Here is a 25,487-nt window from a genome sequence, read left to right as displayed (position 1 = left end):
CACAGAACAGCACAGATCAGAAATACAGTATTAATAGCAAATAAAAATCCATTCTTAAAGCACAGTGGGTAACTTCTCAATTTGCTGCACTTTTTAAAGTATACATTCTTCAGGAATGTAATTAAAGAAAGATACTAGATCATCATATGCTGTGCTGATAGAGTTGAGAACTTGCAAAGGTACCATTTTCTGTATGCTTCATAAATACTTTTTCATGTAAGAAAACAGAAAAACAGTTTTATATTTAAAGACACAGTTTTTATCTCAATTTCTTACTGGATACTATCATTTCAGCTATATAACTTGTACTTCATTAAGACTAATAGAACAGTAAAGCACATTCATAACAGACAGTAACTTTGTTTAGTATACAATATGCAGCAAGATTATTTGAACTGTCTCTGGCAAAATTAGCTATGATGGAATTTCTGTACTGATTCAAAATACTCTCTTATCTCTGATTGTATTATTTAAAAATTAGGCACCTAACTGAAAACCTTTCATGATTTGAAATTAAGTTTTCATGTATCTTTCTATAGCTATAAAACTTTCAAGTTCCACCAGAGACGTGGGAAAGACTGTGCCAAAAATGTAATTAGTTGTAACTTTTCCACTGATATTCAACTATGACAATGGAAACCTCAGATAGTATCTTGAAAATATTCAAAGAAATATTAGAATAATCACTGTCTTATATATACATTTCAAAAAGCATTTACTACTGTCTACAACATATTTGAAAATTTGCTTAAAACATTCCTTCTCATCCCAAAAAGCTTTAAGTACTGTATATGTTTTCACATCAACACAACAAGACAACAGCATTTTTTGGTAGTTTTAAAATCAACTTAGTATTGCTGAAAGATGTCTCACTAGTACACTAGAACTTATGCATTAATCACAAAGTGGTATGGGTTGGAAGGCACCTGAAAGATCATCTAGGTCCAAATCCCCTGCCATGGACAGGAACACTTCCCACTAGACCCGGTTGCTTAAAGCACCATCGAACCTACCCTTGAACTCTTCCAGAGAGGGGGCCATCCACAGTTTCCCTGGGCAACCTGGTCCAGTGTCTCAGTATTGTCATCATAAGTTTCTTCCTTATGCTGAATCTAAATCTACTCTTTTTCAGTTAAAAACTGTTGCCCCTTGTCCTGTCACCACCAGCCTTGCTAAAAAGTCTTCCCCATCTTTCTTATCAGCCCCCTTTAAGTATTTAAAGGCCACAACAAGGTTTCCCTAGAGCATTCTCCAGGTAGAACAATCCCAACTCTCTCAGCCTTTCCTCAAAGATTTGCTCCAGCCCTCCAATTATTTTTGTGGCCCTCCTCGGGACACTCCGGCAAATCAATATCTGTCTTGTGCTATGGAGCCCAGAACTGGACACAGTATTCCAGGTGAACTCTCACCAGAGAGAAGTAGATGGAGGTAAGCACGTCCCTCGACCTGCTAGCCATATTTCTTTTTATGCAGCTCAGGATATGGTTTGCTTTCTGGGCTACAAGTGCACATTGCCAGTTCACATCCAATTTCTCATCCAGTGTCTCCACGTCCTTGGCAGCACTGCTCTATATCCATTCATCCTTCAGCCTGTATTGATACTGACAACACCCCTTGGTCCTTGCAGGACCTTGCACTTGACTTTCTTGAACTCCATGAGTCGAGATAGTACCACTCCCCCCAGTCTGCCAAGATCCCTCTAGATGGCATCCCTTCCTCCTAACAAATCAACCGTACCAGTCAGTCTGGCATCATCCACAAACTTGTGGAGGGTGCACTCAATCCTACTCTATATGTCATTAATAAAGACATTAAATGGTACCAGTCCCAATACAAAGCCCTCAGTGACACCGATTTCCATTTGGACATATTAATCTACTAGTATACTAAAATACTAGAAATGAGCATATATTTTTAACAACATGAGTTTTCCATTGCATTGTTTTCAGTGCAACTACTACTGATCCTGACTTAATAATAGAATAGAATAGAATAATAGAATAATAGCACCTTTCGCTTAAAATCTGAAATGGAAAAGTCTGAAATGGAACTCATAACCTTGTGGTGAAAAAATTCTGTTCTAGGCCAGGATAAAATAAAAACCAAAGCTAAGGTTCTCTGAAGTATTTAAAACAAGTTTGCCCTTGCCTAAACTGACAGGTCAGCATAGCAAGCAAGCAAGCTGCTCATACCTTCTTTCTAATAAAATCTTTTGGTTTTCCCAATTTGCATGATAATGCTGCTGTGCTAAGAGCAACAGTAGATACAACCTGCAAAATATTCATTCTTTCCATTACAACATTAGTTATTTGTTAAGAATGCTATTTCATACTAATTTCTGTAAGTTGCTAGCTTCGTTCACCAGAGTTGGATAAGCATTAGAAAGAACACCCAGATTAAAGTTATTTCCATTTATTCATTTTGAGTTTCTTCTTCACTTAACTCAATAACAAAGTAATTACCTTGGACTTTCTTTTAACATAGTCAAAGTAGATTTTCATCTTTTCCAATGTCCTTATCCAAGAAGGTGGTGGCAAAGGAAGACTGATAACACTGGCAATGTAAAGTTTTAGAGTTTTGTAGTTGTCTTTTTTTTTTTTTCTGCTCCAAAAAGGATTCACTTTAATCAATAACCTTCGGTGTTTAAGCATCAATCTCAGAATGGTCATAAGCCCCCAGGTACTACTTAGGCTTTGGTTTAAATTTAAATTTGGTTTTCGTTTCCATTTTGTAAAACCAACCAAACAACAACAACACAGAATTCCGTATTACAAGGTAGTGAAACAAGCCTAAAAAACTGCAGTAATAAACACTAAACACTTAAACAAGAAGAAAAAACAGTGGAAGTCTTTTGGGATTTTTTTTTCTTTTTCTCCAGTCTTCAGCTGACTGTTCAATTACCCAGATTCACCAGTTCTTTGAACATAGAAAGTACCTAGGGAATCTAATGCCAAGAGCTAAGTTTCAACAACAAAAAGGAAATTTCACTTATCCTTCTTGTCCATAAGACCAACTGTATGTTTAGCAATTTGAAAACTTATGCTATTTGTTTCCTTAACTTAAAAATCAACTTTAAATACTTGTTTCTGAATGTTCAGTCTTCATCTATTTCAAACTAAATATATCTTTAAAAAAAAAAGAAATTCTAAGTTACATAATTCAGAATAAAAAGTGTTTAGTCTCAGCTATGAGCCAAACTTGTACGACTGCAAAAGGTCATTCTTTTAGACAACCTTGAGACACATGTAAAAATGTTTGAGTGAATAGGTTTATTTATTATTATTTATTATTCTAATTATTTACCATTCTGAGTAATGTGGTGTCATAATAAATAAAACAATTTCCCCCCCCCCTTTTTTTTTTTTCTTTAAGGAAGAAGAAAAGGAGGAAGAGAAAGGAAGGCAAGGGGCACTGCCTCCACCTGCTTGCAAAAGGTCAGAGTATGGAAATATAACATTCACCAAAACAAATACGTCAACTGAATAGTCCTCATAGGAATACCTACTTCCAGTTGTGGTTTATCACTGAATGGATTATTTCCTTGAAATGCACCAATTTCTCTTTTACTTACTGTATTAGAAAACTGTTCTAGAAAACACAGGTATAGAAATAATAATAAACCCATGATAAAATGTGTTCTAAAATCTCATGCCCTAATCAAATATGTGCTACAGTGTTAACAGTAACATAATGCATATAAAACAGTGAAAAGTCAAACACTGTAAAGCACTGAACAGCATATGATAATGCCAGTTTCTGAAGCTTTGTGGGTTAAAAATATAGGCCCCTTGGGTCTAGCTGTGCCGGATGATTATTTTGACAGTGAGAAAGAAATATGGCTTCATTCCACATCATGAAGTGACAAATTCTACAGTGTTTATGTAAATCCCTGCACCCAAGAAAAGGTGATCTAATATGTTTATTTTATCAGGAAAATTACAAAAGTCATTACTTTCTCCACATATATTTAAAAAAAAAGAATGAAGACAGAGTAAGAGCAAAGACAGCAAGGAACACTCTCCTCTTCACAGTGAAGTCCTCTGGTATATACATCCACTTAAATAGTCTAAATGCAATGACTAAAGATAATAGACATAAAAGCCCCAATATTTTTATTTAATATTTCTCCAGATAACTTAGTTTTTAGTTCTTCAATAGGTTGAGACATCTCCTACTTGAAGAAAATTACTAGACCATATAGAAATTACTTACATGAATGTGCCTTTTCATTCCTGTGTTTATTTATTCATATATATCTATCCTTATATCATTTGTCAGGACTCTTACTGCAGAATAATTAGATGGAGGAAATCAAGAGGAGTGTCCTGGTTTGAGCAAGGATGAAGCCAATTATCCTTTTACTGATTTTTTTTCTCCTTCAGTAAGCTTTCTTTTAACTAGTAGCACCGTGTTCCAGCTTCAGCTGATAACAGCTGGAATGTTATTGTAACTGCTGGGACTTCAAGGTCACATCTTTACTCTGCCTGCTCAGATGCTACAGGGAGATCTATTACCTCCCTGCAGGAGGCTGAATTAGACAGACAGTAAAATTGGCCAGAGATATTCCATTCCATGTATCTAAGTAAGCTCAGAGGAAGGTCAGAGATCACAGAAGACAACTTCCTTCCTGCTTCTTCCTTCCCTTCTCTTCCATCCATTGCCAGCGTCCGTTTAGGACTCCATCGATCAACCATGGACCCCCAGGCTCGAGCTCTCCTGACTCTCACCACTCTGTGCTCTCTCTGGCAGCTCTGGGACTTTTCAGGATTGTTGGCAGCTAAGGAGAGTGCTGTGGGAGTTGCTGGGGGTGGGGGGAGGCAACAGGGGTTCTGTACATTTCCTGAACATATTTGTATATAATTGTATATATTTTCTTTTATCAGTGGTGTTTAATTAAAGCTGTGTAGTTTAGTTTTCAACCCAGAGCATCTCTCTCTTAATTCTCTCTCTCCTTCCCTACCTAGGTGGGAGGGGGAGGGGATCAAGAGCATTGTTGTCAAACTGAGTTAAAGTGTGACAAGGAGTAAGGTCTACATAATATTCCTTGTATACTTACATCCCTCACCTGTTAATTGTAGTAAAACAACTTAGAAGAACTTCTGTGTCAGCTATCTAAACTAGTAATGGTCATCTCCATGGCGACTAATTTGTTTGTAAATAACTTTATACCCATTTTCAAGAGATTAAAAAGGATTGTAACATTCATATATATATATATACACACTGAGTAAAGAGTTAGCAGCAGGCTGGCCAGCTCAGTTGGATGCACTTACCTCCATCTTCAGTTTCAATCAACTTTTAGGGACAGTAACCTAAGTCTTTATGCTAGTCCATGAAATGGCATTCCTCAAGAAAACAAGGCATCCCTTTAAAAACTGATACTAATATAATAGATTTACATTATGATTTGCAGATCATTTCTTATCTGTTGACCATAAATACACTACTGACTTCTGGAAATGCGTATAGAATTCTGATAGCTTATTGTTTTCTACTTTGTAGATCTAATTGTTCATTGTTTTGTCCCCCGTTACCAATTTTCTTTGTCTCACCATTGAGCTTCCCAAAAAAAGGATTTCAAGTGGATCTGTATGATATACAACATATACACAATAGAATAAAAAAATTACAATTGTCTTAGCAAACCCATCCTTCTTCCCTGCCATAAGCAGTACCATGCCCAATATTCCTCCAACTCAGAACTTCTTTGAATGAAACCATACTATAACAAAGCAAACATCCCCCTTTTTGTTTGAAGACTTTCTTTGAAACATCTCCTTTACCTTAAATTTATACAATCCCATCACCCTTCTCCCTAGCACAATCTTCTATTCTCAACAGATACTGTTCATATCACCTGCTGCAGTAAACACGTAAGAATGCTGTAGAATTTGTCAATTGAAGTATGGATTACTAAACACAAGATCATTACAACGTTTAGACTGACAAGGAATGATTCTCTGCAGTGTGCTGAATCTCATCTAATTTTAGATCTTTATTGAAATACCATAATCAACTTCAGGTCACAGTGACTGTGTCTATTTGAGAACTGACTAAATTTAATTGGCTGTAAGTGGTGATGTGTGTATTTCAAAATATGCAACCTGACAAAATTTAGAACAATTGGCTGCAATTTTTCAGTATGTCTTTTCTTCATGTATATTGCTTTTTTACTATACCACTTTTTGTGCAGCTACATTTTAGGAACTTCAGACAAAGCTGTCAATGTTATGCTGGAGGTTCATATGGGAAACTGGACGCTTTGAATAAAGTTACACATATTCTCACATGAAGCTCTGAGTTTCAGAGCATCTGTAGATGTACAGCCTCCTGGTCTGTTATAATTAATCTAAGCACAGTGCAGTGAAACAATTAAGCTTCTAGATGAATGGTTAATTAAAAAAGAAAGCCATTGTACTGCAGGTCTAGAATCCATATTCTGTAACTCATATTCTCATGGCTGAAACTTTTTTTTTGGTGCTATTATTTTAATCATTCCAATTATACTGGACTAAGTTCCAACATACCATCCCTTCCACCAATGCTTCCAGTACTCATTCCTTTCAGGAAAGGCAATTTATTAACTGTTATGTCGCCATACTTGAAACTGCTTACTTACTAACATTCACAATGGCTTCTAAATGGCAGAGAAAACAAAAAGAAATAAGGGTTTTCAAAGGCATGAAAGGTTCTAAATTTCAGGGTTTACGTTTTACAAAATACTTTTGTAGCTTTACAGTCACCCTCAAATTCCAGTCTATTAGAAGCAGACTGCTAAGGACACACAAAGGCAGGGTTTTTTAAGTCAATCTGTGACCAAAGTAATTACATCTATGAGCTCTAGGGGGAAAAAAAAAATAAATAAATATCTCACTATTACATTATAAGCAGCGCTTTCTTAAAACAGTCATTAAAAAACAATCTTTGCTAGCCAAATCTAATTCCTATGCATACTATGGGGATCTCTAAGTTCTGAGCTTTCCTGAACTAATTGAGTGAAGGAAGACTTGCAGGAAACAAATTACAATCAGCATAGCTGAAGGTTTTACATCATGAAACATAGGTTATATCCCTGTTCCTGCTATAATTACCCTACAACCAATAATTTTAAAAAAAAAAACAACAACAAAAAAAAAACAACACAACATCAAATAACTGAGAATCTAGCTCATTGACAACTATCATTGCATTACCTTTAATCTGACTGGAAGTACAGCTGAGATATCTTGCCAGTGAATACATTTTTATGACAAACATGACTTGCCACTGCATGTAATTACTACTGCATAAATGCAGCTGGAAGAACGTCACTTATACCTGAATAAATCCCCAGAAGTTGCAGAACACTTCAGTGACTACACCTGCATTCGGAGAAATCAACTCTTTTGTATACAATTATTTAATTCTTCAGTAACTTTCCTCTCCTGCCTTCCCCTCTCTCCTCTCTTCTGACAGAGGGGTTTCAACTGTGTCTCAAAAACCAGTACAGCTTATATATCTAAGGATATTGCTTAGTTGAGAAAAAGCTGTGAAAAGGTCTTTAGATTAGAACTACACAAGGTAAGACACATAATGGTACAGACAAAGACAACTTTGTAGCTTAAAGATTCAAAAGGAAGAACATGGAAAGTTTTAAAACTGTAGAAGAAAAATACATGGAAGAGTATTTGTCTGAAGAGGATAACCCAGGATCATCAAGGGCCTGTTAAAATTAGTGGCAGCTTCCTTTCTCCCATCCTGACTTGAGGCCTGCTTGGGCAGCAGATATACTTCAGGTGTCTTATTTGAAGTTATGAGTGTATTAGCAGATTTTAAATCCGACTTATCCTTTGTGCATTGTTGCCAGAAGGCAACAGTGCATGTTAACTAATAAGCAATAGTTTGCAGTCAATTAAAAGTAAATCTCTTTGCACTTTGTAAAAAATGTGTGAAACAACCAACCATGAGATGGACAGTGAGAACACACATATCATTTTATCTGCATTTTCTAAATTATCCTGGTGTGCTAACTTTCCCTAAGTGCATTAGGCAAGGAACTATCATATTTAATACCACAGTACTGTATAAAGCATTAACTTACATAAATTTTAAATGCTGAATGTGAAAGTGTTAATAGTGCAGCAGTACACTAATTTCTTCCTGTAAACTGTTACAAACCTTGGTGATGCTCCCACATAAGGCAACAAGTTTTCACTTTCAAAGATACTTAGAGCTCAAAACTGAATTGTAGGCTATTTAAGCATGAAAAATTTATCTGGACAGCTATGTTACAAAAATTATGAGTCTAGAAAGGAACCCCCCAATAACCATTGGGAAATATATTTCCCAATTAATCCCACATACTAATAATACAACAGACAGTAGGAGCAGCTAAAGATAGGAAAAGTTGGCAAGCAGAAAAAAAAAAGGAAAAAATTCAGGTAAAGAACAGGTATTTAAGGAAAGATTAAATACCAACCTTAATAGAAGCTGCTGGAGATTTTAGGTGATGAACATGCCTTTGAGGAGTTGCATCCTAAAGTGAAGTAAATTGCTACCCACTGACATCAGTGAACCTTCTTTACGCATAAAATACAGCGTGGAGTCTATGCAAAATTTAAACACTGGGTGGCAGAAAAGGCCATCACCTTCAGCAGCCAAACTGTGTACTGTGCCATTTTAGATGCAAGACAGCACTCGAGATAGCCACAATGAAGCTGGACCACAGAATAGGGGAGAGACGCTTCAGCTGACCCACAACCACTCTGGAGGAGCAGCTGGAGAACAGGTCATCTAAACCAGAACTGAAGCACACGCTCTGGTACCTGACAGCTGCCCTATCTCTGCCACACTGACAGCAGGGATGAAAGAGGTTTCTGAACTACAGTAGTTTATAAATCACTAAGAAAAACTAAAAAAAAAGGATAGCACACTGAACTATGATCAGCTGCTCCACCAACAGTTCAGAAGACTGAGCTGGAGAGAACATCTGGTTAGGCAGCAGGGGACCAGCATGTCATCTGTTGCCCTGATGTAAACTGTGGCTTGTGGGACACAGCCTTTATACTGTGAACCCTACCATTTCAAAGCATGTTTGGCATGGATGTCACTTGAGACTTCTTAAAATTGAAGGAGGAAGAAAAGATTACAGAAGAAATTTTTCCCATTACATGGCTTAAGTAAACTTCCTCTACAGCACTTACAGGTCTTTATTCCCAAAACAGAGTAGTAGTATCAAAAATACAAACAAGATAAAACCTGTAGGTGGACAGGCCAAAGATACCCACTAGTTATGATTTAGTGCCTTCACAGAAGAACCAAAGTATGGACACATAAGTCTAAAAAGAAAACCACAAACAAAAACAAAACCACATTGAAAACAGGCCGCTAAAATAAAAAGCCTCAAAAGATATGCCAGTGATGTCTACTGGCCCCAGAACCAAGCTTGTAACTAATATCCCTTCTTGCTGATCATACTGCTATATTCAAGAAAGCAGTAACTCAGTAACTAAAACCAGAACGTAGCTCAATTTCTGACTTCTGTGCCAAATTCTTCTCTTAGATTGAGCAAGTACTTAAAATTTTAGCCAAAATGCCTAGATCAGAAGGGTCACAGTACCAAAAAAAAAAAAAAAAAGACAAACCAGAAATAAAACTTATGGCATTACACAATTTCTGCTGAGTTTGACTTCTACCATTATTCCTAAGGGCTCAGAGAAATGTATCAGTATACCTACTGTCCCTTAGAATTGGATTAAGAGTACACTCTTAACAAAGCTTAGTGAGAAGAGGAAGGAATAGAGAGCCTTAAAAATGAAAACAATGCTCACAGAACTTAAGCCTTGAAAGGCAGCAGCATTCACAAATTTTAATTATGCAGTGCTTAAAAACCCTGTCAACATATCTTTGCTAGGTAATATGTTCTCAATTCTTTTAAATTTTTTTGCCTGATTAGTATGTTAGACACATATGAAGAAATGAATTTAAATCAAAACACAATCAACCACTCTAGTTGTGATCCCACCTGGTCTCCAGAGTCTAAAGCATCACTTCTAATGAACTTGGCAGCTTCAAATCTTCAAATATGACTTCAGGAAGGAAAAATTGATACACTTGGCTTGTGCTAAATTAATTGCAAGCAAAATCCTTACTTAAGATTGGAGGATGTTTTAATGTATTTCGGGGCAAGTATCATAAACAGGTTTACAACAGAGACAAGGAACTTAAGTTGCCACAAAATTAGACAGTGCCAGCTAGGCTACAGATCCAGAGTTTGTGGCATCCTTTTTACATTTCAGCATCTCTCATTCATTAATTCAGGGATACAAAAGCCACATTTTCAACAAGAACCCAAACAAAGGATATAAAAGTTTGATTGTGAGAAGAATTGTTAAAATAAACTACAATCTTCACTCAGACTTATTGGTTCCTCTTTTGGGGTTTGCAGATGAGGTGGGGGGGAGGGGAAGACACACAGACATGGGGATGACCATGAGGGTATGGAGATGGAAATTCACCAGACTAATACTTTTAAGGAAGAAACTGCCCAGGTTAGAAAACCTACGAAAATATGCCAAAATTCTGAAAGTGGAAGTTTATTTTTGAAACAGATTTTTGTTGGGTTTTTTAAAGCAGTATTTATCATTTCTCTTGAAATAAAAAGAAAATATTATTTTACTTATCTCATTTTATCTCCAAATTCTCATTTTACTGAAATTGAGATTTATTTTTTTTTCATGTGACAACACCTTAAACAGCAAAATCTTTAAGCTGCTGTTTAGGATTATCAGAAAGTTCACTGTTTGTATAACACTTGTATTAACATGGATTTAAAAAAAATACAATTTTTCTGCTCAGTAAGTGTAATCTCAAAGTCCACAACACAACACGTTTTTATCTACTTAAGTTGCACTATGGTGCTAGAGATGCAAAATCGAGGTCGTCCTTTGAGAAGTCTTACTACTGCTTTCCTTGGAGCTCTACATGAATATCACTAAAAAAAATATAGTATTTAAAATACATCATGGATATAGTACTTTTTTTTTTTGCATGTCTATAGATCTTTTGCTACCTTCTCTTATAGCAAGTATTAGCAGTTCCATTCCCAGATAACTGAATAACCTTGCAAATGCTGAGAGACAAATTTACTTCTGTTTCGGCTTTCAAAGAAAACGTAGAGAAACTAAACTGATAAAGCAAGTGTTTCTTAATCTGTTTCATGGCAGAGCATTAGTTTCTCTCAATTCCAAAGTAAAGATTTAAAAATAAATAGAGCATTCTTCGTATTTGAAGTACTTGTAGATTAAACAGTTCTTCCCATTATAGAAAAGGGATTTAGTACAAGCACTGTGCAGGAGGGAAAGATGTAGTAGCTGAAGAGACTTGTCTCAGAAAGTAACTTTTTCTGTTTATCTGTCAATAGATTGTGCTTGGTGTCATTTATTTTCAGCATACTTTGACCATCTGCAAGCAACTAGAGTCTCTCATGGATTTTTATAATCTCTTTCAGACTACAGCTGCTCATTTACTGGTATGGAAATTAGTAGGCATGTCAATAAACTCTTAATGGAAAAAAATAACATTTTTAATAAGATGTCAGTTCTAATACTTTCCCAGTTTTGTACACACAAAAAAAAATGAGGAAAAAAAACAAACCATTTTTTATTCAGTTCTAAGCAACTTGAAATAAACATGATTGTTATATCTTTTAAGCCTTAAAATTTGACTGTAAATACACTTACAGTATTTAATGTTTCAGGTGTTAGGACTAAAGAAGCTCTTAATGACTAAAACAGTTCACTGCAGAGCTTGCTGTTCTTGAAGGGAAAGGAGAGAATTCCCTAAAAGTTTTTTTAAAAGTTTTAAATTTGTTGTTGTACTTCACTAGAGGGCAGGAGGTGGGGAATGACGCAGGAGGGACCCTCAGTCATCCGGGGTATTACTTTTACTCACTGGTGGAGCACAGATTCAATTTCTCTGGTCTCTGCTATTTCCTCATCTCTTCTCCCCACCTCAAAGCTCTTTCACCTCCCCCTTCCTGGCATTCAGTCTGGCATATATTCCAATTACACAGGAAGAAAAGTAACTATGCAGGCAGTGTCCCTCCCCAACAACTACAGCACATATCACTGAACAAAGAGACTTGTGTTTAGGAAGTTCTTCAGTCATGAATAAATGCTTAACATTATAACAAGTGCTACCTAGAAAGCAGCCTGCTGTTTCTTTAATTTAAAAATACTCCAAAACACTCTGTACCACTTTATTTCCCAATAGGAAGAACCTGCCTCTGTGGAACAGAGAAAGATCCATAATCACGTTAAATTTACTTTTCTACTAGAGAAGTTGGTATCATACACTTGTTGACTACACATAAGCATAAAATGTGAAATAAGATGTGAAATATCACTGTATTGATACTAAAGCTTTATCTGAAATATAATTTATTTGAATATTAACTTAAAGATTGATAGGAAGCAACTCAAACAGGAAATTATTATGATTGTACATAGTAAAACACATCTGTTATAATAATTAAAACAATAATTCAAAAAGGACCACTGAATTAATCACTTAAGCTGTCCCAAATAAAAAAGTAAATAAAGAACAGCTCATCCTATTGAGTAATATAGGGTATAAGTCACTTGCTACACTAGTAAATTGGTTTAATTGAAATTGTGAGTTGCAGTGCAAGAGTTTCCATTAAACAGCTGATCTATGCTATGTAACATTATTTCTGTAATAGTGACCTTTTTAAACAGTTACAACCTTCCTTAGCTATGAAGTTGTCAGCCAAGAGTGTAGACCACAAACAGAAGAAAAACCTTTTTTGGCAAGTAACTGAACATACCTAATTCTGATCTGAGGTTTAAGGACATCTGCAACATACCATATACAGTTAATGATAATTTAATACAAGTGTGAGAAAAAAAAACCATTAAATTGAACTTGAAGTACATAAATTCTAACAAATAATAGATTAACAAGAGACCAAAACTCCCCAGTCACTGAGTAATGAGCCACTGAAGTAAACACTCCAGCATAACCTTGAGAAGTTTAAATCAGAACTTTATAATTGATGAAAAGGACTAACAAGATGCATCTCAAAGGTGAAAAAAGCAAGTTTATCATCATATAAGAGGTGAGTGGCATTTGGGGAAGAATCAAAGACAAGAAAGGGGTTGAAATTGAGGTGGTTCAGGAATGAACAAACATGGAAAAAATGCAAGAAAGAGACTACACATGTATTTTTCTCTATTTCAATCACTGAAATATTCTGCATACATGATAAATTCCCCCACCCCCATACCTCAGAGAATACAAAGTAAACAATATTAAACACAAATCATCACCTGTCATTAACACATAGTTTTGACACCCATTATTTTTACTAGTTAATTAAGTGTGCTCAAACTGGGTCCCTAAAACCGCCTACTGAAAATTACCCCTGCTCTGTATTAAAACCCTGGAAGCTCTTCGGAATGGAGAGTCAGCTGTCCTGGGGCAAAACCTTTGCTACATTTCAACAATCTGGCAGTTTGACAAGAAATTTCCAGAGTTTGCAAGTTTTTCTTCAGCTTATCTTACCTATTTATATAAATATTTCCTATATAGAAAATAAAAATATAAGGTATATTATGAAATCTAACTATTTAACTATATGTAATGCATATGCATAACATTTAAATAGGTGTTTATATATTAAAATTTTTATCTATTTAAAAATAAAAATAATTCTAATACTTAACTACATAATGTAATTCAATAATACATACAATGCACATAGCATATATGTGCATATGCATAGATGACAGAAAAAAAACAAAACCTAAATACTATTATTTAGTCTCAGATCTTAAGTGTTAAGTAAAGGAATTTAACTCAGCATATCATAACTCTTGAACAACTCAAATGACTTTTCCAGTTTGGTAAACAACTTAGTTTATTAAAACTGCAACGAAATACACCACAAATACACTTGAAGCTACATTTTACACTTACTTTGCATAGTCAAAGAGCCTGCTGTCCCAAAGCTGATGAGTTCCCTTAGGACCAGAATGGAAGAAACAAGAATCTGTACCGTCAAAGTTGTTGAGACCATCTTCACAGTTTTTTGATGCATGGCTGTGCACAACATCCAGCAGAACAGTGATCCCCATTGAGTGAGCAACGTCAATCATTTCTTTCAGGTCATCTGGAGTTCCATAGCGGCTATCAGCATGAAAATGTAATGTGTTACAGGTAGTACAATCTGAACTTAAGCAGACAATACTGAATAATACGCATAGAAAATACACTAATGTCAGTAGTACTTCAGCACCCAGTTTCCAGTTGTACACAGGTTACTTCTTCAGCCTCTTAAGTAGCAGCTATTGGTAACAAACTGGCAATTATTAAAATCACAACATACAACGTTTTGCAGAACTAGTTTCAAAGTTATATTCTTCTCTTTTAATCTGTTAATACATCAAATTCAGTTCAAAAGTTAACTGACACAACTTAAAGCTTCTATTTAACATTGAATGCTTCCTTACTCTGTAAGAAATGAGAATATATTTATATTACTGACCTGAAGTAATCCATAACTATTACAAAAGTAAACGTACATTCATGAAAGTCCACTAAACACAACATCTGCTGCTGTCTTGCTTAGTTATGTGTTTTAGGTACGACTCTACTTTCCAAGTTGTTTTTAAAGAAAGATTTTTGTCTCCTGTGTTTGACTTATTTCTTTCAACTAATTAAGCCAGGTAAAATTCCCTATATATCTAAATTCAGCCTGGTTGTCCCTTGAGCTTCACCAAGTCAGAAACAAAACCACAACATTCAGGTTTATAATGCTTAAGTATTTAAACCTACCTTGATGCTGCAAAGAAACTTGTGACCTGATAACCAAAACTGGCATAGTATGCATGTTCCATAATAGCCATCAGCTGGACACAGTTATATCCTACAAAAATAGAAGAAATAAAACAAACAATCCCCTTCCTTATGGATAGTTAAAAGAGAATTAAATTCCTTAACATACTCATTCCAGTATTCTGTCATTATGGCTGCACCTAACTCTGTCACACTTAGTAACTAACTGTAACAATCAATAACTAAAGTTGCAGACTCTTTCAAGAAGTGATTCTATCTAACAGTTTACACTTACATAGGTGTACTGAATCTCTCAGATTTAGAAAGCAGTAAGTGATATCTTGGCTGCATGAAAAGAAGCATGGCCAGCAGTTCAAGGGAGCTGATTTTCCCCCTTCACTCATGTGAGACCCCATCTAAAGTATTGTGTCCAGTTCTAGAGTCCCCAACACAGGAAGGGCATGGAGCTGTCAGAGCGAGTCCAGAGTAGGGACACAAAGATGATCAGAGGGCTGGAGCACCTCTGGTATGAAGACAGGCTGAGAGACTTGGGATTGATCATCCTGGAGAAGAGAAGGCTCCAGGATAACCTTATTGCAGCCTTTTAATACTTAAAGGGAACTTATAAGATGGGGACAGACTTTTTATCAGGGCCTGTAGCTATAGGACAGGGGTAATGGTTTTAAACTAAAAGACAGTAGATTTGGACAAGGAAGAAATTTTTTACAGTGAGGGTAGTGAGACACCAGAACAGGTTGACTAGAGAGGTAGTAGATGCCCCATCCCTGGAAACATTCAAGGTCAGGTTTGCTTACTGCAAAGGGGTTGGACTACTGACCTTTAAAAGGTCACTTACAACCCAAATAATTTGATGACTCTATGCATCTGTGTGCAAATATAATTTGATTTACCTTCAGAATATTAACTATGTCAATCTGCATGTCCTGAACTTCACACCACTTTTGACACTTGCAGGCAGGGTGTATGCACTAGTTACTGGCTATAGGTACTACATCCTATGCCCTACAGAACCTTTTTTTATTACTCCAAAACCACTTTTTTCCAATTTTAATTATTACATTCACCCTCAACAAGAGTCTTTCAAAATGACAGAAAACATAAAAATAATGTGTTTTTTTCTGAGTTTACCAAAGAACAAAGGCAGTACAGAAAGGCTGGGGACACACTGTCTTGTGTATCACCTGAGAAAGTTCAGTGCAATATTAAGGAAGGGAAACTGGATGGAAAACAACATACTAAGGATGAAGACAATACTTGCCACATATCTTAACTAAAACTATCCTTAGTATCAGTGAGTACGTGCCAACAGATAGCTAGCAAGTGAGGACTATAATCAAAATACAACTTTCAGCTTTATTCATTCTACAGTCTCTTAAGACTCCCACCACCCACACCACTTCACTTTACTAGTTAACCAAAATATTAAATTAATTCCTTAGTTTAGAAAATATATTGGATTCTTTTTCATTGTTTTTGTTGTAGATTTCACAGCTATAAGAGTTAGTATAAGATAGTTGTCAGATTCATTGATGTTATGTAATTCAGACACATTGCACTTACTCTTCCTTATAGAATTTCTATCAATAAGTAGGAACATAACATTAAATTAATCTCATTCTCTTTGCTTGCTATTTATTTTGCTAGTTGTCATGCATGTACTATTAACATCTTCAATTCTTAAATACATCTTTAATTTTATCCTAATGATGTGGCAAAACTAAATCTAATACCCCCTTTTTTAAAATATTTAATTCCCCATGCTTATGTAAACAAGAACAGACATGATACATTATTTCTGTATATCCTACTTAAACTTAATATTTTCTTTATTTTATGGTATATCAGTCCTTTGATTACATTTCTCCTCCCCAAAGAAAAATCTGTAGCTAAAACTGAAAGCTTTGATAACTTTGGTAAATATATTAACCTCCAGGAACAATGGAAACTCTTTGAAAGTAATGAAAGCATCAGAGATAAGTAACATGGAATCCAAATTTACTTTTTGTTGAGGGCCTCCAGATGTGCAAACCCCCTTATCTCACCTGCAAGCTCAACTTTATGAAAGGCAAAAGTCACATTCTGTGAAACACTGACTCAACAAGTAAACCTACAAGAAAAACATATGGGCTTCTTCGGGCACTCTGGTAAGAAATAAAAAAAAATAAATACTAAAATCAAACAACATGTAAGCACAGCCACCATCCACCTAGGTCTCAGCCATAGATGTCATGAACATTTTTCAGTTGAGTGTAACAAAGCATATTTCATCACAGGGCAGTAAAAGCCAACAAGTTCTACTACTGTCCATTATAGACACAGTGCAAAGACACCACAGGGAAAAAATATAATCATAGAATAGAAGTTGAGGTGAACAGTTTTGCTACACTTCCTGAGATAATCCTGCCAGTTGTTTCACACATCCCCTTCAAAATGTTTCCCCCCTACCCCAAACTTTTTTTTCTAAAAGAGAATTTCTCATATTCATAGTTTCCATGTTCAGATGATTCATAGCAGACATTCTCGGATAAAAAACACAGTACATTTCTTCTGATAAACAGAAAGGACAATCCTTTCTATCCAGGTATTGCTTTGTCTTTCCTTAGAATCAAGATTGACATTAATAGAACCAATAAAGAACACAGTATTTTCTGTAAACTACCTCACAAAAATGGGTCCTTTTTGAAGTTGAAAGCAAACCATGCCAAAAGCAAACTGCCCTGAAGTATTTATCTAGGCTTTTGCAATCACATTTTACTTAAAAATCTGTGCAATGGATTTTGATTCACATATCTTATTTCAGTCTTTGTTTCTTCTCCACACTTTTGACTTGTAATTCTTGCTACCCTAAGAATCTGTTTTTATTGTACATGTACTTAAAATGTAAAAAAAAAAAATTATAGACCCTTGATAATTATATTTTCTTACATGAGCACCAACACATTAAAAATTTATCTCTGCAAGTATCTCTGTTACTACTTACCAAGATCCTTTATTCTAGGTAGTACATTGTATGTGAAGTTTTTATAAGAAGCTACTTTTCCTTCTGGGGAAGCAATCCCCACGTGAGATTCATAGATTCTTAGGCTTTTTAATCTCTTGGGGGAAGGATGCTTATGCTAGAAGGAAAAAAAAACAGTTGTCATTAGTGTGCTACAGCTTGGACGTCTTGTCACCATCTCATAATTTGTGCAAGATGAAAAACAATTTAAGGTTTGCTTTGGTTTTCCTCTAAAAGCATTAACATTTCAGAAGTAATTAACTGTTAAAGCAAATTCTACATGAACAAGAACCTGGCCATCCATGATTCACTTTGCTTATACCCTTTTAAATTACACTGAAGCATACAAACTTATAGCAACCCTTATACCATAAAGTTCTTCCTAACTACTACGAAACTGGCTTGAAAATAAAAGGTGGTAACAGAAAGAAGGGGGGTTGTTTTTTAAGCATATCTGCTTTTTTTGCATCTATTTGAAGTTGCTCTCCCTTCTCAAAACAAAAATGTATAAATATTTTAGCCCTGAGGAACAGTTCCACAGTACAGATTCATCTATATTCCAAATTACTTGGGATTTTTTTTTTTTAAATCCTAAATTTGTAGGTGAGTACACAGTATTTCTAGACAGCTGAAAATATTTCAAGAAGTGACAGCTGAAGTCCAACACAAAACCTCTTTCTTACACTTAAGGAGCTTACACTTGATTGGGATTTTAATTTTTTAAAACAGAAGTTTGTTTCAAAAAACTTCGGAAAACTACCACTTCAGCCTATTCTTTCCCTCCAAATTTTTTCTTTTCCTCCTTCTCCCAATTAAAAAATATTTACATAACTTTATATTCTATTTTTTAGTTCAATATTAAAGTTTTCAAAAGTTTGAACAAAACCAGTAAAAAGCAAACAGTGAACTGAAATTAAAGGGAGACCATGAGGATTAAGAAGTTCTTTGAGTTTCGCTCTCTGTATTTTAAATCCTTTGGACACCTCTCCTATTCATAAAAGGAACCAAATATTTATTTTTTCACTTAACAAGGCAAGTAATGCCTTGTCTGCATCCTAAATTTTCTCACTTCCTTTTCACTCTAGGTCATACAGATCACTGCATTTTCAACATCCCCAGTCATTTTCCTATAAGGAATCTGGATGTCACACAGCATCATAGATACAACGTAGGTCAATAAATTAATATAAAAACTATACACACCTAAGTAAGAAAGCTACTGTAGATTCTGTAATATTTTTTAAAGAGATTTTCCATTTGAATTACCCTTTCTTTGCCAAGCAGATGCTTAGAAATTTTAGATGGGTGCCAAAATTTAATCCAAAAACAGAGGATGCAGCACCTCTAATACAGAATACTGCATATCATTTTTAGTGAAAACAGAAGTGTAACAATATTAAGTAATACTGGACAGTCTGAAATTTCTGAATTATTTCCTAGGATATTTTTCATATATCATGTGAAGAGTTCCTCCCTTACAGCAGTGCATCAGAAGATAGCTTTAAGTAAAAATGGATCTTCCCAATACAAAGAAATTAGGATTTAACTGGAGTGTGAGCACCTTACTTTCGAAAGCTTTTTCTGACTTCAAAGGATATTGACTTATTACTGGAGTACTTGTGCACTTGTATGTGCAGCTAACAAATTCTTAAAATTAATTGATAATCCTCTACTCTCCTCTGTCCTAAGCAGGACTACTTAGCTCTGCAGTAGTTATAGAGCTTGCTTTGCATGTGGGAAGCCAAGTTTAAAATACCACTTTAAAGGTTTTCTATTTTTTGTATACTCTACAGGAGATGGAAAAATAGCCCAAAGCCATCCATCGTTAAAGTCACTTGCTTCTGTCGAAGCCATGAAAAGAAACCTTTCACTTCTCAGATAAGTACTTAAACTAGCCTGCTACCCTTTTCTTTTTTTTTTTTTTTTTTGGAACTCTTCTTCCCCCCATCTTCCAAGCAAGGATTCAAAAACAATGCATGGCTTTGTACACTTTGAGCATAATATTTAAGCCTTACTATATATGACTGTGGCGGACTCCAGTGTACCCAATCATAATTCACTTTGTCTTCATCACGGACTACGTATCTGGCCCAAGGTGAAATACGGTAGAGGAGATCGCCATTTTGAGCACTTATCACCACCTATAAAATAACCACAACATATGCATGCAGTCATATGTAATTCATAGACCACCTCCTCTGTAAACCATAGCAGAGAATAAAATAGTAAGCTACACAGGAATTTAATGTAAAGAACAAACACAAAATGCAAGTCCAGACAGGGAAGAATGACCCTGTTCAATGATTTGCAAAGTGATATTAAACCAGGGATGTGAGACACAGGAGGGATGTTCACGAGCAGGAGCTGGAAGGCAAGGATGTATTTGTAAGATTCATATAAGTAATAAGGAGCCTTACCAAATAGAATCCTGTTAGGTTTCCTAAAAACTAAGAGACATGCAGCATAACACCATCAATGAGAACTGTTGTTTACTTGGCAAACAAATCTAGTAAGACAATTTTAGGATCTTAATTCCCTCTCTTTTTTATGCTCTGAGAGTCCTGACTGATACCATATAGACCAGAACCACTGATCAGTAAAAGAAACACAGGACAGTCTTCAGGCCAAGAAGAGCAAAAAGAGTAAAATATAAATTGCTGGGTTTATCCTCCTGCCTTCCAGCTTCTCTGGATGCCTTCACTGTTCTTATGATAAAAGTATTACTATCTGGTTTACTTTCCATATTTTGTTTCCTCTGTTTTATAGTATGAAATACAAAAAAAGCTCATAAAACTTCACCAGAAAAAGTGACCAAATACAAACAACATAGGAACTCCTTTGGAATATTATAATTTTACACAACAAAAGCAAAATTGAAATAATTACTGGAATAATGTTGTACCAAGAACTTGCGGAAGATACTGTATTTAAGGAGCTGGTGATCTTGAACAGGTCATCTCTGTTCTATGGAGTAATTAATGTTATCTATAACTTTTAAGATTCCTTCGGGGAAGTTTATGAGAATCAAAGGAGTGGAAGGTAGTGATGTTGACTGGGAGAGTTGTTTCATGCTGAGGAGCTAGTAACCACAGGTCGGTGCTATGCTGCACGTGTCCCTTGGCTGCAGGACAACAGCAGCCACCTCAGCATAACAGAGGGGCCTGCAGACAGCTCCCCCTTGATACCGGTGACTACACACACCACCCACAGGACCTTGCCTATGTCTAAAAGAACAGCAAGGAATCCTCATGAGAACACACTTTAGGAGTAGAGTTGTTTTCTTGTCAGGAAGTTATACACTGGCTTGAATGACCAAAAGGGAGAGCTTCTCTAAGGACAGTATCTGCTCCACACAGCACGCACTCAGAAAATCTACAAGGGTACTGTCTGATGCCACTCTAATGAAGGGTGCCCAGCACTTGAAGGTGTCTTACTCACTATCAGATTCCTCCTCCTATCATGTCTAATTAACAATGTAATCCAATTAAGCCAATTAGCCTTTCTTCCCAAAATGCAGAAAGAATCCTGCTCCATCTCTCCCCACGCTCCACCTCCTTTCTTTCTCAGGGCAGAAGGGACAGCACAGGACCATTCTCATTTTGGTTAGTATTTCAGCTGCCATTAAAACAGTAACACAGAAGGTCTGCAAGAAGGTCTCCTGAAATTCTTCATTAAACTTTGAAGAAAATTATGAATGCATTTTTGTTTGGTTGTTGGTTTTGCTGGCATTTTTTTTTTGGTAAGGAAAGCTATGAACATCATAAGAAGCCTCAAATGAAAGGGGTGGTTGAGCTTTTCCCCCTTCCCTTTCTTTTGTATTAAAAAAGTGACTGCTGGTGAACAGCCACTTTCTGCAAGGGTTGGGTTTACACACTTAAGTCTTAACAGACTTAAAAATGATAGAGCAGATAGTCTGCTCTATTCTAAAGCTCACAATCTAGATATTTCTTTTTATTTGTACTTTAGAACAACTTTAAGTTTTACTATACAAAGTTATAAGAAACTTCCTGTGTTCTAAAAAAAGATACAGTTATTCAACAAAAGAACTCATAAAATTTAACCATGCAAATATCAGAAAAATCTCTTAAAACAGCAGGGAGGGCACTTATTTCAAACAAGTATTCAGAAATTTGTTGCCTTCTTCACAGTATAGGCCTTTTTAAAACACCAAATATTTTTCAAAATATATCCAGCCATGGTTGTATCTGGTTGAACCTCACTATAATAACAGAAACCTCAATTTTCCCCATGTGTTGTTGTCATTTTTTTTATCATGAGCTGTGAACAGAGAAAGCATAGTCCAGAGGAACACAGTTAACCCAGAAAAGGAATCATTACATCACTAAAGCTGGTGAAGTTTAATCCCTTTCTTCACTGGTTTCCAAAAGCATAATCAACATAGTATCCTTAGACATCTATTAAGTGATCCCTAACAATTTCAGTTCTCATTTTCTATGCTTGCTTAACCCTTTTCTTAATTTTATGTGAACCCTATTTACCTGAATCTTTCCTTTCCTTAATTAATGAGCTCTATACTCAATGAACTTCTTATTCCTCTCTCCTGCTATTATAGAAAGTTGATTAATAAGTTACAAGTAGAAAGACTTCAAATAACATTTTATAAAGTTTCATCATGTTTAGCTGAGCCATGAGCAAAGTAAATTGAGAAAAGTAGAATGGTACCCCAAAACAAACAGTAATTCATCCCAAGACACAAAAAATAACTCTAGTGGATAAAGTCCAACAGCCTTCATTCCCGTATTTGCTTTGGCATTTCTTGAAACAATTGATGACACATCAAAAGGTTATAATAAAGAGTAATAAAAAACATTTAAAACACAGTTAAATAAATCTTGCTCCACTCATCCCAAATTATTATTTGTGGTCTCTTCTCTCAAGTGTTCAGATACAAAAGTAGCTGCCATGTGTACTCTGCACCTGCTGCTACAGGTTATATATGCATAAAGAATACTGAACATAGTAACTACACAGGCCTTCTGCCAAAAGAACCTCTAAGTCTATTTAGCAGGTACTGTACTTTTACTCTAAATTAGCTTTTGTGTTTTACTAATTTCAAACTAATTCTTAAAGCTTACGATGCATAACCTAAGCTAGGTATCACTTAATTCATCAACATTTTACATTTGCGTTTACATTTTTCAATTAACTCAACAATCTTGTCTAAAAAACATATATAAAATTATGATGCTAATTAAATGATCTTCTTCAAATTGGCTTTGGATTTACCACTTCATTTGTAAGAGCTATGTCTCTGTTCTGTATTAGGTATATAAGGAAGCACATAATACTATTTGATATAAAGACTACAGGCCGCCATTAAATAAAGCTTTAAAAATACATGTTGCTGTAGCAAGAAAAGCATTTGACAAGTAGATTAAGCAAACTGGCAGAAGTTTAGCCTCTAATCCTAACTAACCTGTTTGGTTTACACTTATTTAAGCAAATCCTAAGTAAAAAGTCACTGTACTTCTGATTCTGTTACAGGTTTTTTTCACTTTTGCTGGCTTTTAAGACATAGAACATATGTCTTGCTGGCTTTTTAAGAATGTAACAGACTCCAGATCAAATTGCTAAAAAAATCATAGTTAAATTTAGTTGTCAAATGTAATAAAATATCAGGCACAGTACATAGAAGCTCTGAGGTAGGCATTTAATACACAATATATACCAATCAGCCCTTTGTCATTAATGTTTTCATCTCACAGTTATGTGACCTCATCACGGCTTACCCTTGGCTTTCCTCAGCTTTGTAATTTAAGCTACCTTTTACATGCTTACCAATACAAGCTATGTAAAATTGCCACAGAGGAGAAGCAATGCTTGTCATGAAAGAAAACCCTTCAGTAAGAAGACCAGTGCTGGGGCAGGGAAAAGGAATTAAAAGTTTCCTAGGCAAAATCATGTTTGTGTTTAAAATGTTAAGAAATAGCTAAAACTAAATTAAGACAAAAGAAATCTACACATCAAGAGTTACATTTACACTGTCTACATTTAGAAGACAAAAAGAAAAATCAGATTAAGATTACTTTGCCACCATCTACATTAAACATCTGTCTGAAACATAACACAGAATAGTATTTTGCTATCACACTGTGTAATACATGAGCAACATGACCATTTGGGTTTTTTAAATGTAGAGGGGGAAGTCTCACAATAGCTAACCTGTTTAGAACTCTGTACTAAAACAATCTTCTTTGCCTACTTCCCCATAGTTTCCAAGTTGGCTTACCCATCAGAAATTTGTAACACAAGATTCTGAAGAATTCCAGGTTAGTCATGCAGAATTTGCCTGCATCAATATTAGATATAGTTCACCTGAACAGTTCTGGGTTTTTTTCACTCCTGCAGTGGTAAAGACATTCACATGATAATACATAAAACCTCAAAATCCTTGATCTTTCATGACAAACGTATAAGTCTTTCAAGCAAAACATCAGTATAAATGTAAATAAATGCTCTCACACATATAAACAAGTGTCAGAGAAAGACAGAATGAAAACATCCTTCAAAATTTGGCATTAACAAGTTAATTTACTCTAAAAATGAACATGGCACAAATACATAATTCATATAAGTGCAATTATAAAATAAAAAAAAGTGAAGAGCTTAACCTGCTTATCTTTTCTATCTAAAGGTTAAAAATGTCTATTTTGTTTTCATTTCCATCATAGGGATGTTGGAGGTATTTTCAGCATTTGTCTGAAAGGTTCAGCACACTTTTTTAGCACCCAAGACCACTGTTATTAGTGCAGTGGATTACACAGACGAGTACACACAGGTGGCCCGATAACCCAAGATTTAAGGTATGAATCTTGCTGAAGTAATTAATTTTGAAGAACTTTCTGATCTTAATAAAAAACACGAGAAAAACTGACATGTACACCTGTAATAAGAGCAAACAGAGCCGACAATGGCTAGCCTTGAAGGTATGTATAAGCTGGTGTGCAAAGGTTAATTCCAATTTTCAAAAAGCTGGACTGCTGGAAGACAATGCAGGACCTAAATCTCACAAGAACATTAGTAATAAAGTTACACTGTGTTCAATATCTGCCCAATAGACTATGAGGGATTTAGGACATGGGGAGTAACCTGTAGGATAAAACGAAGAGTGGTATTTAAAAGGTCTGTTCCAGTGATGTTTAAACCTCAAGGAGAAACCATCACTCTGAGGGCAGTCTAGCATCATATGGAAAAAGCAGTAACACATTACAGAAATTCAGAAGCTGAAACAGATTTGATTTAATGTAATAGTGCTTCCAATGCAGGATAAGCAAGATTCAGGGCCTCAGTTTTCTGAGACACTGACAATTTTTGAGACTCTTGGGTATCCCACTATTCTGCCTTTCAGAAATTTCCCGATCTTCCATATCACCTACAACACATCTGCCAACCTGTTTGGGATGTCTCAAGGCATTTAAAGGAAAACTCAGCACTTACATGCAGACAACTTTCAACTTACTGGGACTCAGTGAAGTTTGCTGTTTTTTTTATGGACAGAAGCCACACATTTTTTTCTTAAATCACCTATAAGGATACAAATTATGTAGGTTTTGCAAGTCTAACAACTTGAAAAGTTTAGTCACAAACACAAATTTAGTTAAAATGTAAATCC

At 35.5% G+C, this 25,487-nt stretch overlaps 1 protein-coding gene across 1 annotated transcript in view; it reads right to left on the bottom strand.

Moving 5' to 3' along the window:
• GBE1 (glucan (1,4-alpha-), branching enzyme 1) overlaps positions 1-25,487 on the bottom strand; it is a 152,023-nt gene that overhangs the window by 70,190 nt on the left and 56,346 nt on the right. The window contains exons 8-11 of the mRNA XM_010001784.1: positions 19,870-19,995; positions 17,837-17,972; positions 14,836-14,926; positions 13,978-14,187 (exon numbers count right to left, since the gene is read on the bottom strand). Coding sequence (XP_010000086.1) covers positions 13,978-14,187; positions 14,836-14,926; positions 17,837-17,972; positions 19,870-19,995 — 563 coding nt within the window. The remainder of the gene's footprint in view (positions 1-13,977; positions 14,188-14,835; positions 14,927-17,836; positions 17,973-19,869; positions 19,996-25,487) is intronic.

The sequence above is a fragment of the Chaetura pelagica genome, unplaced genomic scaffold (assembly GCF_000747805.2).
Source record: "Chaetura pelagica isolate M959 unplaced genomic scaffold, ChaPel_1.0 scaffold97, whole genome shotgun sequence".
NCBI classification, from domain to species: domain Eukaryota; kingdom Metazoa; phylum Chordata; class Aves; order Apodiformes; family Apodidae; genus Chaetura; species Chaetura pelagica.
This window is presented reverse-complemented; position numbering and strand designations above follow the sequence as displayed.